This window comes from Barbus barbus, assembly GCF_936440315.1.
Source record: "Barbus barbus genome assembly, chromosome: 29".
Classification (NCBI taxonomy): domain Eukaryota; kingdom Metazoa; phylum Chordata; class Actinopteri; order Cypriniformes; family Cyprinidae; genus Barbus; species Barbus barbus.
Window position 1 is genome coordinate 30,435,424 of NC_136757.1, and position 20,000 is coordinate 30,455,423.

Below are 20,000 nucleotides of genomic sequence, written 5' to 3' on the forward strand. Positions count from 1 at the left end.
GAAAACCTTTAACTCTAATATGAGAACAAAATCAAACTTATGAACCTGACTTTATCCAGTGTTCAGATTTGTGCTGGAAATTTGTGCATATTAAATTAGATATTGCCTCATTTGCACATGAGACCCTGCAGCACAAAAGCAGTCATGAGTAACACAGGTATATTTGTAGCAATAACCAACAATACATTGTATGGATCAAAATTATACATTTCTCTTTTATGACAAAAATCATTAGGATATTAAGATCATGTTCCATGAAGATATTTAGTAAATTTCCTACCGTAAATATATCAAAACTTCATTTTTGATTAGTAATATGCATTGCTAAGAACTTCATTTGAACAACTTTAAAGGAGATTTTCTCAATATTTAGATTTTTTTGCTCCCTCAGATTCCAGATTTTCTAATAGTTGTATCTCAGACAAATATTGTCCTATCATAACAAACCATACATCAATGGAGAGATTATTTATTGTTATTGTTGTTGATTGGAAGGCATCAGCTCATTCACAAATAAGACATCGCTCTTGTGTCTCAGAGCTGGTGATTTCTTCTTGAAATAATGTGGAATGAGATGTTTTTCTGAAATGTAGTGGAGTAAGAAGTACAGTAAGACAGTAAAAGATGCTGGTGTGATTGTGATAGAGATGCTCCGATCACACTGACCGCTGCTCGTCTCTCTCATAGCAGGACCGTTTCAGACGTAGATCTGTGTTCAGAAGCGCTCCTTAAAGTTAATGATGCAGGAGACAAAGCTGTTTAACACCGGTCACTAGTGCTGCTGCTGATAGACACGTCATCAAACACTATTCAGTTCTGCTTCAGAAGAGTCCGAGTCTGTGGAGGTCGAGCTCAGATCAGGGCTGGGGATATGGAGAAATAAGAACATTTGTTTCTGACCGTCTGCCCAATTCAACAATTTAAAAAAGAATGTAACGTTCAACTAATCAACTTAAACTACTACCTGATTCAAAGTCAAGTCAGCTTTATTTATATAGTGCTTTTAACAATACAGATTGTGTCAAAGCAGCTTTACAGTATCAAACAGGAAAATAGTGTCAATAATGCAAAAGGACAATAGTAAACACTCAAGTTTTAGTTAAAGGCAGTTCAGTTTAAATAGTATCTGTGTGATCAAGTCGACGATATCGCTGGAAATTAAGTGTCTCCAACTAAGCAAGCAAACCAAAACTCCATCAGTGACAGAAATCAGTGACATTGTCTTTATTAAAGAAACAGATATATTACTAAACTATCTGGTTTTAGAAAGTTTACAGATATTGTCTGCACTGCACACTCGTATCATCTCATGTTTATAATGAAACTGAACTCATCTGCCAGCCATCATTTTCATGGAAAACTGTGGAATCCACTTTTTGAAAAGGAAAAAAAAATGTTTCATGGTAAATTTCCAAGCTTGTCTTAAGCTTGTCTTCAGACCCAATCGTATCATTCTGAATTATGAACTGAAGTGAAAACATGCATTATTAATGCCATTCTAGAATATTACAAATATTAGCCCTGCATAGATTCAGTCTTCCTGGTATTCTGTAGCTTATATAAACGGATGATGTTAAAGAGTTTTCTCTCTGTGTTTGTGACTCAGAGACTGAAATCTGTAGTTTGATCGATCGGTGAAGTCATTTTTACAAAAGTCTGATGTTTAGATGGATTTATATAACACACGTCCCACTAAACACTCAAACTCTTGGGTTGTTGTTCATAGTAAATGATTTTCTACATAAAACAGATTATTGGAGTGCGTTTGACAAGAAAATACTATTTCTCAGTCTTTCTACTTAATAACTTTGTGTTTAATTCAATGTCTTTCAGTTTCATTGTAGCTATTTGTTCAATTTTATTAGCAATCTTTGAATCTTCTACACCAGATTGTTTCACTGTATGTCAGAAAGTGTCACTATATGACAAATTATATATATATATATATATATATATATATATATATATATATATATTTTTTTTTTTTTTTTTAGTTTCAGGCTTCAGACAGAAGTTACTTGGTTTTTGCATGAATCTATGACACATTTTGGCTTCCAAACAGCAAAAAAAATATTTTGTTCCTACAATAATCATGGAACTTAATTATCAAACATTAAAATGCTTAATTTTGTCTTGAAAGTTGCGTTGAAAATGAATTTGGCTCATAAATCTGAGGGCCGTGAGTGCATCAACATGAGTTTCACATCCGCTCTTCATCAGACCTGAAATAAAAGAAAGAAACAGCTCTGCAGTAACTTCATCAGTTCTCACTGAGATCGGCAGTAATTAGAATGGAATATCACTAACGAGTGCAGAGCGACACGTACCTGTGCTGATTGAAATTCATCAGTCAGAAACACAATCGCTGTGTAACTCCGTCAGATTCACGAGCTGATGTGATTAATGCTGCTGGAGGACTGAACGAGTGTTTCTGTCCATCTCTCACACACTTCTGATGCCTGTGATTAATAACTGGGCTTTTCATAACGTTTGAGGAGTTTCATTGGTCTCCTCTGTGGCCTGTGCAACAGCATTCATTTCACAAATGGCTTTTCTATTAGATTGAGGAAGATTCGATTGAATTGAGCTCCTGTCTGAACACTGGATCAGATTCAAAACATGTTCCAGTCGCATGAGATGATGATCTTACACAGATATGAACATCAACATGGCAGCTCAGAATAGAAGAAATGACCAGAACACTACAATTTACTGAGTTACCATTCTGAGCAGCTAATGGCATTCTGGGAAATTAAATAATCTTCCCCCATTGTCCATAAATTAGTTTATACTATTTAATTTTGTTTTGTTTTTTAAGTGTATATACATTTCATTGTTTCACTTTTGCACAGTGTTATTTGTATACTATTATAGTTTTTGTTAAAATTTAAAATGACCTTTTTATTTTTATATTTTCAGTTTTCATTTTGATTATAGATTCGATTTTTGTAATTTATGCACTTTTTAAATATTACTATTTGGGTCAAATTAATTTGTGTTGTAGTGTTTTTGATTTAGTTGAGTTTGTGTATTTCCATTAATTTCAGAGCTTCGGTTTAAACTTATTTAAACTTATTTAACTGCTTTCTGAAATCCAACGCTGTATCCTGAAATGCTTGCCTCCATTCAAAGTCTATTCAAATTTAAGAACTGAATTTGTAATTCTGAAAATCTTCTCGGTTTAGTTGTGAGTCAGAAACTCTAATTCTAATTAATTTCCATTCAATTCCAGTATGGACCCACTGGGATTGATTTCCAGGGCATTTTTTTAACCTTTTGAAAGGGCAGTTTTTCCATAATTACTTTATTAAATATATCAGTTTTTTTCATGACAAATACTTAAATTGAAGCAGCTACTTCAATCAGAATCCTATATTTTGTTACTAATCAAATGTGATCAACATTAACACAAGCCAATAACACAGACCGCTTCTAATGCTGCTCAGTGTTTGCATAAAACCTGGAGCTCAGTATCGAGGCAGAATCCTCACTGTTGATGGATGTTTTTGATATTGTAATAGTGATTATTAATGTGGACAGTCTGTGATACTGAAGCTGAAGACGAATGAAAGTGTGAATATCTTCACAGGGATCACATTTACACGGTGGACATCGAGACGGCCAATACAGAGGAGATCTTCTTCAGTAAGGTGAGTCTGAGGATAGAGTTCTGTCCTCCTCTTAATTACCTGGCAGCAAACGAAGCGAGCGTCTCTGTCTCTCTCTAAGAGCTTTATCCCATCAGGAGCCGCTGTCACGTGGCATGTGCGTGCGTAACCGGCTGATTGATGGGGATCGATCGCAGCGGCGTGTACTTTAATCGTTTGATCCTCCGGGCCGTGACAGAGAGCTGTAATTGAGTCCAATCTATCGATCTGACATTGATCTCCTGTACACAGAAGCTGACGTGGAAGTCCAGACAGGCCGATGTGGACACCTGCAGGATGAAGGGAAAACACAAGGTACAGCCGGATGATGATGATGATGATGATGTCACTGATCACACAGCTCTGCTTCTCCAGGAAAATATCTGCTGATTTGCAAACAAAGGCCTAATATTAACAAATTTGATGATGCGGAGTTCAAAAATATCAATTAAAAACTTTCCATGTAAAAAAGGTGCATTTTATTATATATATATAAAGCTGATATATATGCACTTAATGCACTTAAGAAAATCACAAAAGCAGCCAAATTACAAAAATGTTCTTTTTTTTTTCATTTACATGCTGCACAGGAGTGGAAAATGTTCAAATACTCCATTTAATGTCAAAGAACTTGACATAAATACAAGTTTGTAAATAATTTTTTTTTTTTTTTTTTTTTTTTTTTAATTGATGATACGGAGTTCAAAAATATCAATTAAAAACTTTCCATGTACAGTTTTTTTCAAATTTTTCAAATTATATATAAGCTATGTATCAGCTTTAATGCACTTAAGAAAAACTCAAAAGCAGCCAAATGACACAAATTTTGTTTTTTATGACAGAAGTGCAAATTGTACCATTTAATTTACAGGCTGCAAAGGAGTGGAAAATGTTCAAATACTCCATTTAATGTCAAAGAGCTTTACATAAACACAGGTTTGTAAATAAATGAGCCTTTTTCACAAGATCTGTGATTATCTGTGGTGGTTTGGATGCACTAAAAGCAGAGAAAATCATGGGGAAAAAAATTCTTATAACATTTTTATAAAAAATAAAGTTTTTCTCTAAATAAGAATGCAGATTTTTCAAATTATATACATGTATCAGTTTTAATAACTTATCAAAGCAAAAAGTCAAATGACAGAAATATCAGTTTTAATTATAAAGAAGCATTCAAAATGCATCATTTAACTTACAGTCTCCAAAGGAGTGCAGAAAAATGTTTAAATACTCAATTTAATGAAAAAAAAAAAAAATCTACAAAAACATGTTTAGAATTAAATAAGCTTTTTATTCCCAACAATATCTATAATTTTCTGTCTTTGTTTGGATGCAGTAAAAGCAGAAATCATCTGGCTCATGTGTCTCTGGACATAATTCTGTCCTTGAAATCAGGATCACAGTATAATGCCATTCATGTGAAAATAGGCTGAGAATTGAACAAACAGTTGTGATCTGGCTCAGAATCAGACAGAAATCATGTGTTTGTGGTGATTAAGGGACAATAAAAGACTAATTGACAGCACAAATGCCTGCAAAAGCAAAAATGCTATGAAATGCATCATATTTAGTGAGAAAGTGTGACATGTTCCAGCAAAACAGACACTATTTTTGGAATCAGCAGCCAAAATTAGTAAGAATTGGATTTCATTCAGCAGATATGATATGATTTTCTCGTCTCGTTCCAGGACGAGTGCCATAATTTCATCAAGGTCCTGCTGCAGCAGAGCGACGACTCTCTGTTCGTCTGCGGAACCAACGCCTTTAACCCGTCCTGTCGGACCTACAGGGTAAGACTGCAGTGTTGGCGTGACCTCTGACCTCTGACCTGACTTTTTTATAGTAAATTACTTCGAAATGCCACAAATGCTCTTTTTAATCATTTAGGTGGTTACAGGCTTGCTAAATAATTTAAATAATATAAATTACCCATAAGTTTCTATATTTTTGCTTTTCTTTTAATTAATTTTTATTTTGCACAAACTTTTTCTTAAAAACCTTTCAATTTTTTTTTTAATTTCAGTTCATTTTAATTCTACTTTCTTAAATCTAAATAGCAGTTCTGCTGTGATAATTTAAAACATTTTTGTCAGATGTGAATGAGAATTAATTTAGCTTTCATGTGCATAATGCATTATGCATTGCCTTAAAAAGCATTTCATGGCATTAATTTTTCCCAACTTGTTTATGGCTGTTAAACCTGTTGAATAAAGCAGCTTTAATTCACGCTGAAAGTGTTGATGTGCTGCTGTATTCTCTGTTCACTGACTAATGAGTATTTTTGCTTTATATTGTCAAGTCACATTAATTTCTATAGCGCTTTTTACAGTGCAGTTTGTTTCAAAGAAGCTTATTTGTTTGTAAACACTTGTATATAATTTATATTATATATAAATATAAATATTTTACATATAAATCTAACAACGTTTTCCTTGATATATACATGTGTGTGTATTTATATATACATACTAAATATGCACCGTAGACATATAGTATGCACACACAAACTTTTATTTTGAATCGATTAATCGCGATTAATCGCTTTGCAGCCCTAAACTTACCCCAACACTGTTCCAGTTGCTGATAGGGTTTTTTAAAACTTGCCCTGAACTCTTAAACTTGTAGGATCCCTGTGTCAGTGTGAGATTGGGGCCGTGTGTTTTCTGAGCAGTGATTGGTGAACCGGTTTAGAAATAGTCAACACTCTTCAGCTTTGAGATCGCCAGTGTGTTTGTGAGGGAGCTGGAGAAAGGCTGGTTTTTGCTGTGATGTATTCGCTCTAAACGCTGCTGTTTTCACATTGAGCGGCTGCTTTAGTCTCGTTCAGTGTTTTTGCTCGATTTGACCCCATCATCTGCTGCTCTGCAGTCAGTGAATCACAGAATGACCTGAAGATTTCTGCCAGCCATCGCTGTCTAATAACTGGCTCGGTCCAGCAGAGAGATGCTGAAGCATGTTTGCCAAAAGCAGCACTAGCCGCTGACAGATTCCCCCCCACGGACGCTCAGCCTTTGGAAACCCTCGAGCAGCATAGTGTCCGCTCTGCTGTCCACGGCTCTGAAAACAGCGTCTGTTTGAGGGCCAGAGTCGTCCCACTTTAATCATCGGCGTACAAATGTTCTCCTGAACGGATGCTTGGATCCGCGGCCCCCTTCCGAGAGCCCATCTGCGGCCCGCTCCGAGCTGCTGGATTTACGGCTGGTGTCCATTACATCAGCTGTTGCCGGGCGAAGCGGAGCGTAACTATCCCAAACATGATCGGAGCGCATGCTTTCCTTCTGACTGCTTTATGGTGGTCTGATGCTGGTCCAGACTGGTTTATACTGGCTCTGAACAGGTCCAGACTGGTTTATGCTGGCTCTGAACTGGTCCAGACTGGTTTATTGTGGTCTGGTGCTGGTCCAGACTCCAGAATAGTTTACACTGGCTCTTAACTGGTCCAGACCGGTTTATACTGGCTCTGAGCTGATCCAGAATGTTTTACACTGGTTCTGAACTGGTCCAGACTGGTTTATGGTGGTCTGGTGCTAGTCCAGAATGTTTTACACTGGCTCTGAACTGGTCCAGACTGGTTTATGGTGGTCTGGTGCTAGTCCAGAATGTTTTACACTCGTTCTGAACTGGTCCAGACTGGTTTATGGTGGTCTGGTGCTAGTCCAGAATGTTTTACACTGGCTCTGAACTGGTCCAGACTGGTTTATGGTGGTCTGGTGCTAGTCCAGAATGTTTTACACTCGTTCTGAACTGGTCCAGACTGGTTTATGGTGGTCTGGTGCTAGTCCAGAATGTTTTACACTCGTTCTGAACTGGTCCAGACTGGTTTATGGTGGTCTGGTGCTAGTCCAGAATGTTTTACACTCGTTCTGAACTGGTCCAGACTGGTTTATGGTGGTCTGGTGCTAGTCCAGAATGTTTTACACTGGCTCTGAACTGGTCCAGACTGGTTTATGGTGGTCTGGTGCTAGTCCAGAATGTTTTACACTGGCTCTGAACTGGTCCAGATTGTTTTACACTCGTTCTGAACTGGTCCAGACTGGTTTATGGTGGTTTGGTGCTGGTCCAGACTGGTTTATACTGGATAAAATATAAACAATGAAATGAAAATGTATGAAAAGTGAATAAATATGTAAATAAATAAATAAATAAATGTTAACGTTTGTGCTTCTGTATCTGGAGACCAATCTACAGTATTTTTGTATTTTTTTAAAAAGAAGAAGTTGAGAGGATGTTTCTGTTCGTTTGTGTAGATGTTGCATACATTTTAAAATGTTTAAATCATTCCCTCACTCTAATTAAATCAAATCGAGGGAATTAAATTAGTACAGCGAGGCCATGATTTAATCAAACGAGGGAACAATTTGAGTCTTAGGAATGAATTCTCAATATATCTTTGTCATGTGTGGCTCAGTACATCATCCGTCTGATTTGTTAATAAGTTCTCTGTTTAATATAAGCGAGTTTGTCATTGTACTGTTTTATTGTTGTAAGAATAATAATGAATCCAGCATTTTCAAGCATTGGTTATGTTCAAAATAATGGAAAGAAGATCTACATTTACATTTCTGCATTTAGCAGACGCTTTTATCCAAAGCGACTTACATTGCATTCGTTACAGTTTTTACATTTTATCAGCTCCCTGGGAATCGAACCCATGACCTTGGCGTTGCTAGCGCCATGCTCTACTATTTGAGCTACAGGAAAGCCTAATCTAATGTTTGAGATCGAAGTAAACGCTGTATCTGATGGAAAAAGTGCGGTGTAATCGCTAATACCGATTCTGTCTCAGGTTTATTAATTGCTGAGATTCCTGGTTTGCTCTTCCTCGCTGTCATGCAGGAATACCGTGACATTCCTGATCCGTGTTTGTTTCAATGTATTTTGGGAATGTTAATTGGGTTCCTGATACATCACGTGAGCGCTCGACTCCTGATTGACCTTCTCCAGAATCGCCAAGATAGAAATAGCCAGCGAAACGAGCGGCCTCAGAGAGGAAGAGCTTTAAAAATAACACTATCAAGTGTGTGGAAGTCTCAGACGCTGAAGGTTAGGGTGGGTTTGACCTCTGACCTCTGACCTTTCCCTTCATTTCTGCAGATAGACAGTCTGGACGCCGTGGGCGATGAGATCAGCGGAATGGCACGCTGCCCGTATGACGCCAAACACGCAAACGTGGCCCTGTTCGCCGGTAAGACACCGCCGTCATGTCTGAAACGCTTCCATAACGAATGTCTGTCAGAGGAATGCTGGTAATACGAGGAACTCCCGCCGTGGCTCCCTGTTTCTGGGAAGAGCGTTTGCTGGCAGCGGCTCGTGTGCGGCCGCTCTGGAAACACATGAAACTATTGTGCTGTGGTTAGAGAGCGTCTCTGGGAGTCCCTCCCCGAAATACAGCAGCAAAAATAACCCTGGAGCTGGAAAACCCGCATGACTCATTCCTCCATTAGGGCCATAAAACCTTCCAGTCGCAGGCCAGAGAAATTTCTGCATTCCCAGCGGCTAAAATAACACCATTATACGCTGCAAAAAACATTGTTTAGAAGTTAAAAACAGATTTTTGGAGTACGTTTAACAAGAAAATACTATTTCAGTCTTTCTAAAAATGATGTTTAATTCAATGTGTTACTTGCTGTTGCTTTGTAATTATTTGTGCAATTTCTAAGTGAAAATTGCTTCTGAGTAAATCCTACAGCAAATTTTCAGGAAAACTAGGAAAGTGAATTCAGGAAAATTTGTCTACAAAAAAAAAGACATAAAATATGGTCGGGAATGTAGTGAATTATAATTAAATTCATAAATATATATTTTAATTACATAATTAGATATTACAATACATTGGTGGATATAATATCAACAATTAAATGCAGCCCGTGGTTTATAATTAATATTAATGTGATATTAATCTTTATAGGCGATTTCCTCACAAGCTTATATCTCTAGATCAATTTTGTGTAAATCTGCCTTATTAAAAATAGAAATTTTAAAGCTAATGTTTATCTGCTTAGTTTTTAACCAACCAACAGTATTTTTGCCATGTTTACAGCAGCTAATGAATTATATGTAAATTCAAAATGAGAATTAGATGTATTATAATAAATTGGTGGATAAAATATAAACCATATAATGAAAATTAATTAAATGTATCAAACGCCTCGGTTGTATTTAATATCAATATGCTATTTTCTCAAGCCAGTATGTCTTTACATGTACCTTTATATAACTCTAATATATATTAGTGCTGTCAAATAATTAATCGCGATTAATCGCATCCAAAATAAGTTTGTTTACATAATATGTATATTCACTGTGTATATTTATTACGAATATCAGTCATAAAGTAAATATTTAGAAAATATTTACATGTTTATACAATTATATTATTGTATTTTATATTATATATAAATATATTTAATATATAAACATTACATATTTTTCTTAAATATATACATGCATGTATTAGTATTTATATATACATAATAAACACACACAGTACACACTATATTATGTATTATGTAAACAAAAACCTTTATTTTGAATGCGATTAATCATGATTAATCGTTTGACAGCACTAAAATTTATATATATATATTTATGTAAATAAATAAATGTGCTAAAATTTGTGCTTCTTTATCTGCGAACCACAGAGTGTCGTATCTGTAGTTGAGAGGTTGTTTCTGTCATTTGTGTAGTTGTTGGATTGATTGTGAAGTGTTTAAACACTGTTGTTTTCTGCCGTAGATGGGAAGTTGTACTCGGCCACGGTCACAGACTTCCTGGCGATCGATGCGGTCATCTACCGCAGTCTGGGCGACAGTCCGACTCTCCGGACGGTCAAACACGACTCCAAATGGCTGAAAGGTGAGCTGATTTTACCATGACCTGCCGTCACCTCAGCGTTAATCCTGTCGGAGAGCCAGTGTTGGAAAATTACTTTTAAAAGTAATGCATTACAATATTACGCTACTCCCTAAAATAAAGTGACTAATTACGTTACTTATTTACTTTTTATGGAAAGTGATGCGATTCGTTAAATTTGAGTTACTTTTTAAATCTGGGCAGGGCTTGCTTGTTTGTTTTTAATAAAAAGTTCTACTTTTACAAACGTAAAAGCTCTTTCACACCAAAAGTGAAGTGAATCCGCCTCAGACTGAAGGAAATGTAGAGGAATAATACGACGCAGGAGAAGAAAGCTCAACACTATTCAGCAATAACTCAAATTAAACACAAACGAGTCATTTTTTGCTTCTGCCAATTCAACCATATTATTATGGTTGAATTGGATCATCGAGGGTCAGTAGCAAAGACATTTGTTAATAAAATGGGATTAAATACATAAATTATATTTAACATTTATTTGCTGAGGAACACTGAATGTGTTTTAGTGCAGGTGAGATGAGTAAATAATATTGATATTTAGTCTAGAACTACAGTAAGATCATGATGATATTTAGTCTAGAACTACAGTAAGATCATGTTGATATTTAGTCTAGAACTACAGTAAGATCATGTTGATATTTAGTCTAGAACTACAGTAAGATCATGATGATATTTATTCTAGAACTACAGTAAGATCATGATGATATTTAGTCTAGATCTACAGTATGATCATGTTGATATTTAGTCTAGAACTACAGTAAGATCATGTTGATATTTAGTCTAGAACTACAGTAAGATCATGTAGATATTTAGTCTAGATCTACAGTAAGATCATGTTGATATTTAGTCTAGAACTACAGTAAGATCATGTAGATATTTAGTCTAGAACTACAGTAAGATCATGTAGATATTTAGTCTAGAACTACAGTAAGATCATGATGATATTTAGTCTAGATCTACAGTAAGATCATGATGATATTTAGTCTAGATCTACAGTATGATCATGTTGATATTTAGTCTGGAACTACAGTAAGATCATGTTGATATTTAGTCTGGAACTACAGTAAGATCATGTAGATATTTAGTCTGGAACTACAGTAAGATCATGTAGATATTTAGTCTAGAACTACAGTAAGATCATGTTGATATTTAGTCTGGAACTACAGTAAGATCATGTAGATATTTAGTCTAGAACTACAGTAAGATCATGTAGATATTTAGTCTGGAACTACAGTAAGATCATGTAGATATTTAGTCTAGAACTACAGTAAGATCATGTTGATATTTAGTCTGGAACTACAGTAAGATCATGTTGATATTTAGTCTAGAACTACAGTAAGATCATGTTGATATTTAGTCTGGAACTACAGTAAGATCATGTTGATATTTAGTCTGGAACTACAGTAAGATCATGTAGATATTTAGTCTGGAACTACAGTAAGATCATGTAGATATTTAGTCTAGAACTACAGTAAGATCATGTAGATATTTAGTCTGGAACTACAGTAAGATCATGTAGATATTTAGTCTAGAACTACAGTAAGATCATGTAGATATTTAGTCTGGAACTACAGTAAGATCATGTAGATATTTAGTCTAGAACTACAGTAAGATCATGTTGATATTTAGTCTGGAACTACAGTAAGATCATGTTGATATTTAGTCTAGAACTACAGTAAGATCATGTTGATATTTAGTCTGGAACTACAGTAAGATCATGTTGATATTTAGTCTAGAACTACAGTAAGATCATGTTGATATTTAGTCTAGAACTACAGTAAGATCATGTAGATATTTAGTCTAGAACTACAGTAAGATCATGTTGATATTTAGTGTTGAACTACAGTAAGATCATGTAGATATTTAGTGTTGAACTACAGTAAGATCATGTTGATATTTAGTCTGGAACTACAGTAAGATCATGTAGATATTTAGTCTGGAACTACAGTAAGATCATGTAGATATTTAGTCTAGAACTACAGTAAGATCATGTTGATATTTAGTCTAGAACTACAGTAAGATCATGTAGATATTTAGTCTAGAACTACAGTAAGATCATGTTGATATTTAGTCTAGAACTACAGTAAGATCATGTTGATATTTAGTCTGGAACTACAGTAAGATCATGTAGATATTTAGTCTAGAACTACAGTAAGATCATGTAGATATTTAGTCTAGAACTACAGTAAGATCATGTTGATATTTAGTCTAGAACTACAGTAAGATCATGTTCACACACAACGCTCTGCACTTACTCCTGATTTCTCTCAACACCAGAGCTGTCACTCAATACATCAGAAACACAGGAACTGGTGTGACTTATTTGAAAAAGTAACTCAGATATTTCCTTCTAAATGAAAAAGTAATGCATTACTTTACTAGTTACTTTTCAAAAGTAATCTGATTCTGTAGCTCGCAGTACTTGTAATGCGTTACCCCCAGCACTGCAGAGAGCGTTAATCGAGTCTAACCAGCGACGGACATCACTGAGACAAGCTCATCACAATATGCTATGATTTGAATTCATGTGTTGATGCTCACAGTTGCTCTTGTTGATTTCAGAGCCGTATTTCGTCCAGGCCATCAATTACGGCGAGTTTATCTACTTCTTCTTTCGGGAAATCGCCATGGAGTACAACAGCATGGGGAAGGTATGGGAAAATCATCTAGCGTGTTTTCCTGCTTCAGCACCGCAGACAGGAAGTGACAGGAAGTGGGCGTATGAAGTATGTGAGGGTTTTTAAGAGATCTCAGGCACGGCCCGTCAGGACGCAGGTACTAAAAATAACACAAACATTGTCTGCTATCCCAACGACGAGCCCTAAATAGCTTTAGGTCCAGAATTCACTTCCTGGTCTGTGAGTTCTATAAGCAAACAGACTAGTGCATGACAAAGGCTCATTGTTGTGAGTTCAAAGGCAGAAGACGTGAGATTTGAGAGGCTTCAGCGCTCTGATTCAGAGAGGAGTAATTACAGCCTGAGCGTCTCCAGTGAATATGAGTTTCTCCAGTTACTGTACGGACCAACCTGCCAGATTACTGTAATTACAGCAGCCTGACGCGACCCTCGTACTCCACACTAACAGCTCAAATTACAGCAGAATCTATGAGAGCGCCGTCAGCAGGAAGAATATGTCAAGTCACATTTGTTTCTATAGCTCTTTATACAATACAGAATCAATGATTCAAACTTCATCAAATAAGAAACCAGTTCAAATTTCAGTCATTATTCAAATCAGATCAGTTCAGTAACTGTAAAATCCCATCTGATAGTAGCAATGCATTCAGATCAACAATATTTCTGACTATTAATTAGGGCTGGGCATTGAAACTAATTTTATGATTTGTTTTTTATTCACAAGCTTGCAATTTGCAATTGGATATATAGGCAATCATGTCCAGTACATGTACATTTTTATCAAGGAAAATCTCTCTCGACTAATGCTGTAAAGTCATTCATAAACTTTTAAATTGTACATAAGGCAGTTTCTATAATAAACATGTATTATAATAACATTTTAATGATATGATTTTGTTTCTACTGCAGTTTGTTGTTGAAATATAAACAGTGGATGCCATAACATGTTTGCTTGATGAATTTATTCAAACATATATTAAATATTGAAGACAACCGGTTTAGTGTAAATATAATGAATATGTAATATAGTGCATATATTTATCAGAATGCTCCTTTCTAGAGTTACTTTTTCTAGCTGTTTATGGAGTTTATGGTCATATGGAAATGTGACATTAGATGATCTCAAGCTGTTTTATTGGCATCTTTCTGCGGTTGAATCACTGATTGATCGATTACATGATTAATTTCAGTGAGTTGTTCTGATTCGTCTGATGTTCGTTCGTGTTTATTCACTGCTGTAACTAGTAGTAAAGAGGAAGAGATTACCTGTGATCTGTCAGCAAAAGAGCCACAAAAACACATTATTGATTGGATTTAGTGATAAAACTGACAGAATTTGAAAGCTGATATTTAGTTTCATATCAAAAGTAACAAAGCACAAAGATTTGTCTGTTTATTGGATGGCAGGAGCTACAAATAGTGTTTTATTCACACATCAACTTCTTGGGATTTAATAATCATTCAAATGAGAATTAACTGTGGTAACACTTTATTTTGATGGTCTCTTTTTGAGTATTCTGTTGACTAAGTAACTTTGCATGTACATGTCAACTTATCCTAACCCTACCAGTCTACTAATAATAGACCTATCTATTATAAACTAATAATTGAGCCCTTACAATCTGACTTTGCTGCAGCTGGAATTGAACTGCTGGTTTGTTTGGCCAGAGGAGAACTGCCCCCCCGACTGAGCCTGGTTTCTCCCAAGGTTTTTTTCTCCATTCTGTCACCGATGGAGTTCTGGTTCCTTGCCGCTGTCGCTTCTGGCTTGCTTAGTTGGAGACACTTAATTTCCAGCGATATCGTCGACCTGATTGCAAAGACACTATTTAAACTGAACTGAGCTGGATGATGACATCACTGAATTCAATAATGAAATGCCTTTAACTGAACATCTTTTTTTTAATCTTTTCATTTTACATTATTGACACTATTTTCCTTTTTTGATATTGTGCAGTTGCTTTGACACAATTTACATTGTTAAAAGCGCTATATAAATAAAGGTGACTTGACTTAATACTCTACTAACACTCTAATGAGAGGTAGTAGATTTGTACGTGCAATTTTACTTAGTCAACAGAATGTGTTTAAGATACCATCAAAATAAAGTGAAATGGTCTTAAAAATCAAATTAATCAAGCCAAAGGTGACAGGAACAAGAAACCTAAATCCAGGCTCAGTTTAATTCTCCTGAAGCATTTCTAGTGTTTCTGAGAGCATGATGCAAATGTCAGGTGTGTTTAATGTCTCTCCGATCAGGTGATGTTTCCGCGAGTGGCTCGCGTGTGTAAGAACGACCGTGGCGGCTCTCAGCGAGTGCTGGAGAAACAGTGGACGTCTTTCCTGAAGACGCGCCTCAACTGCTCCATCCCTGGAGACTCGCACTTCTACTTCAACATCCTGCAGGCCGTCACCAACGTCATCCACATCAGCGGCCGCGACGTGGTCATGGCCACCTTCTCCACACCGTACAACAGGTACAGAAATAGGGCTGTCAAAAATAATTTGAATTTCGAATATTATGCAGTGTGTATTGTGTGCTTATCAGTGGCACACAAGATGCAATGACGATGTGGGTGTCGTTACATTTTAATGCTTGTTTTAGCCTATCCAGTTGAAGCCATTGGATGCAGCGCTGCTGCGTTGTTCATTCAAAATATTGTTTACGGCATTTTCTAGAGGGACATCTATCACCGTTGCACTCGCGTCTCGCACAAGAGAGCCGCATGTTTAGAAAGCCATGTACAATTCTTGTACAATTCAAACTTTTAAAAAACATGTCTCGAGAATTTATGGTGGTTTTTCTCCATCCCACTGCATCTCATGTTTTTAAATGAAAAAAGTACTCTTTGTGATTGGTTTTCGGTCCTTTGTATTAAACTATACATACATGATGCTGTTTTGTTTGTAATTGTTTAAGCAACTTAATAATTATATATGGTTTATAAACATTATTTTAAACATGCACTTTTTTTGCAGACAATCGTGTTGTTTTATTGCTTTAATAAGCATACATTAGTCAATTTTTACTTGTGGCCTCAGGAGAGAAAGCAAAAGCGTTTTTTGCCCCTAACTGAAATTATGCCTTTTAAATTCAAATATAATTTGAATATTGATCATATTTAAGTACAAAATTCAAATGTATTTTTTCAGCCATTTTGACAGCTCTAGTACAGATAACAGCAAATCAGAGCTCATTGACCATCGTTGAGATCCAGCAGATTCCTGTGAATGAACTCATGTTGATGGGAAGGCGACACACAATGACCCTGTTAGTCAGAGCTTCTGTCTCACTCAGATTCACAGTTCATACAATCACAGTCCGGCCCTTGTGTGCCGCTGGTGTCCGAGCCGGAGTGATTCACAGTTTTGTTATTTTGCTGAAAGCGTGTCTCCGTGATGAATGTGTGTTACAGTATCCCGGGATCGGCTGTCTGCGCATATGACATGGTGGAGATCGCAGGGGCCTTCACCGGACGCTTCAAAGAGCAGAAGTCACCTGATTCCACCTGGACGCCCGTCCCAGAGGAGAAGGTGCCCAGACCCAGGTATTCGTCCCACACGCTTCCCTACAGTCCAGCTCTCAAGCATTCTCCTCGTTCACAGGCGAGACACTGCAGACCAAACCAGTGTTTATGTACTGGGCAGTTTTGAGGTCTATTTTGCTTCCATACCATGCCTTCTTTCAGTCTAGTGGAAAGAAAACATGCAAAACACACATTGACGTGTTTGTTTTATTGCACTTTATCTATCTGCATCTGTAGATTTCAATTGCAATCCATGTCTTTAAAGAGTTTTTTCTCTTACAAACAGCAATCTTTACATTTTTATTCCTCTCTGTACTCTGAAGGTTTGTTCTTATTTCATTCACACTGATTTATACAACATTTTACTCATAAAAACATGGTGAATGTCTGTTGACAGTATTTTCTGATTTATGGACTGATAATAAGAGAAATCCAGAATCCCTTCTAGAAAAACCTTTAACTCTGATATGACAACAAAATCAGACAAGAATTATGAACCTGACTTTATGCAATATTGTATGGACATCAGTGTATATTAAATTAGATGATGCCTGTATATGTAAATTATCATTATCTAATTTAATATTTAAACATAACTTTTGAAAACTTGTAAAACAAAACAATTGTCTTAATGTACTATGATTGATCAAATGAGGAAGTGTTGTAAGATCTATTAGTTACATTTTTACCCTGTTCACCTGTAGTATCTTTCAGCTCAAACCACCATAACTAGTTATGAAACCATAATGCGGTCAGCAAACCTAAAATTCTGCTCTGACTTATAGAAGCATCCTATAACGTCTGACAACCAATCAGAATCAACTATTTAACGTATTCTGGGATAATCAACATTGAAATGATTTAACTAATTAAAATTATTTAAGTTATATTTAATTTAATTAAACTAATAAAATCACTTTTTAATTAAATATTTAATTTACATTTTATTTTGCTTTTTAAAAAAATATATTTTATACATTATTTGAATGTATTTGTCTGTGTTATGCACACACAAGCACGTAAACCTAATTCTCCAGATGCAGCAGCTGATTAAATCGTCTCACTGAAAGCGAAGATCTGCTGCCATATGGCTCGTCTTTGTGTCATGAACGGCGGGACTATCGCCTGCGCTGATTAACATAAAATTATGTGTTTGTGTGAAACGAGGTCAAGTGTTAATGAGAGTGGCCATGCCAACCACGTCTCAATGTAATTCTGTTTCCTCTGTGCGGGAATGAAGCAATGCATTTCCCATTCAGCAGCAGCAGCGCAGAACCATAAACCTTCTATATTTATCTTAGGCAGCTGAGATTCATTACAGTGATTTAACCGTTCAGTTCAAGGCAACATATTCATCACAGTGATTTAGGCTCACTGTCATGTGATTATGGCATTAGTTGGTCAGTTCTGTGTTGTTTATATCACTGATGCAGTAGATAGAGATGTTTGATGATCACTGCTGTCGTCTTCAGGCCGGGCGTCTGCGCAGGATCTTCCTCTGGAGAGAAATTCAAAGTGTCCAACGAGTTTCCAGATGAAACGCTGAACTTCATCAAGCATCACCCGCTGATGGACGAGGCCGTTCCTTCCATCGCCAATCGCCCGTGGTTCCTCAAGACGATGGTTCGGTGAGTTGAGTCGGGTCAGAGGTCCTTCTAAGACATGAATTATGCATGGAGATTATTGTCATGCAAATATGGATTGGTGCCCATCTTCATAAGCGCTGCTCATTTCCGTGGATGAATCGAGTCATTTGCATGCGATTCAGACATGAAGCCTGAGCGATTCATGAGTATCTGGAGATATTTCATGAATCATTATATTATATCAGCTCGACCCTGAAGGAAAGATGATGTTTCTCTCTAAAAAGCAAAGCGAAAGACTGCCGTCTGTCTTCCTATAATGACGTGGATTATGGGAGAATTATCTGTTCTAGCAGAAAGAGACTCTTTGAAACGACGTCTGCTTTCAGTCTGATAAGTTTGTTCATTTGGGTTTGTGTAAATTTGCCCCAGTAAAACCCAGTTATTGAAAACACATTTGCTGAAGAAGCTGTATCTGTTTCTCTCAGCTTCAAAGACTCCACAGATTTGGAAAGATGAAAAAACGTGTATAATTAATTTGTCGTCTTATTTCCATCTTGCCAGTTTTAATCATCCTGAAAATGTATTTGCATACGGATTTGGAAATTATACATACATTTGATTAACACTGAGATGAGCTGCTAATTGGAACGGCAGTTGCCAGATAACGCCCTTTAATTCCGTTAGCGAGAGCCGAGTCGGAAAACCAATGGAAATTTCATTGTAATATAGTGTTCATTTTGTCAGGACTAAGAATAGATTAAAAATGACTGTCGAATGTCCTTTTTAGTTTTCATCATATTTGTGTCCCTGCAGCACAGAAGCAGTCATGAGTAACACAGATATATCTGTATCAATAGCCAACAATACATTGTATGGATCAAAATTATACATTTCTCTTTTATGACAAAAATCATTAGGATATTAAGATCATGTTCCATGAAGATATTTTGTAAATTTCCTACCATAAATATATCAAAACTTCATTTTTGATTAGTAATATGCATTGCTAAGAACTTCATTTGAACAACTTTAAAGGAGATTTTCTCAATATTTAGATTTTTTTGCTCCCTCAGATTCCAGATTTTCTAATAGTTGTATCTCAGCCAAATATTGTCCTATCATAACAAACCATACATCAATGGAAAGATTATTCAGCTTTCAGATGATGTATAAATCTCAATTTAAAAAAACTGACCCTTATGACTGGTTTTGTGCTCCAGGGTCACATTTACTCAACCTCTTTTTTTGTTTAGTCAAGGTTTAGTTGACTAAGGCCCGGTTTCACAGACAGGGTTTAGCCTAAACCAGGATTAGGCCATAGTTAAATTAGGACATTTAAGTACTTTTTATAAGCGTGCCTTAGAAAAAACATTACTGGTGTGCATCTTGAGACAAAACAAAGGCACTGATTTATTTTAATATCAGTCAATGCAAGTTTCTTTCATTTGAAACAGCTCAGATTTAGATTTTAGTCTGGGACTAGGCTTAAGCCTTGTCTGTGAAACCGGGGGTGTACTGTAAATCTGGGGATTTTAGTCTAGTTTTAGACATTGTAGTCCTGTTGCATAATGGTTAAACTGATTATCACAATTGTTTTCCTCAAAATTATAATGGTGATTACTGATCATGATTGTTGTCGTTTGAGAATTTGGCATCTGGCAACACCAAGCATGAAAACATCTGGAGGTCGAGATTTGTTCTATTCTTTCTTTTTTGTTGAAGAAAATAG

The 20,000-nt window shown here is 36.2% G+C and overlaps 1 protein-coding gene across 3 annotated transcripts in view; it reads left to right on the forward strand.

Moving 5' to 3' along the window:
• The window catches only part of LOC306848934 (semaphorin-6A-like), an 88,340-nt gene that overhangs the window by 42,491 nt on the left and 25,849 nt on the right, over nucleotides 1-20,000 (forward strand). For all 3 annotated transcript variants that reach the window (XM_079383724.1, XM_079383723.1, XM_079383725.1), the window contains exons 4-12: nucleotides 3,590-3,650; nucleotides 3,900-3,962; nucleotides 5,336-5,437; nucleotides 8,742-8,832; nucleotides 10,383-10,502; nucleotides 13,083-13,171; nucleotides 15,418-15,635; nucleotides 16,575-16,706; nucleotides 18,158-18,313. In XM_079383724.1, the coding sequence (XP_079239850.1) occupies nucleotides 3,590-3,650; nucleotides 3,900-3,962; nucleotides 5,336-5,437; nucleotides 8,742-8,832; nucleotides 10,383-10,502; nucleotides 13,083-13,171; nucleotides 15,418-15,635; nucleotides 16,575-16,706; nucleotides 18,158-18,313 (1,032 nt within the window). The remainder of the gene's footprint in view (nucleotides 1-3,589; nucleotides 3,651-3,899; nucleotides 3,963-5,335; nucleotides 5,438-8,741; nucleotides 8,833-10,382; nucleotides 10,503-13,082; nucleotides 13,172-15,417; nucleotides 15,636-16,574; nucleotides 16,707-18,157; nucleotides 18,314-20,000) is intronic.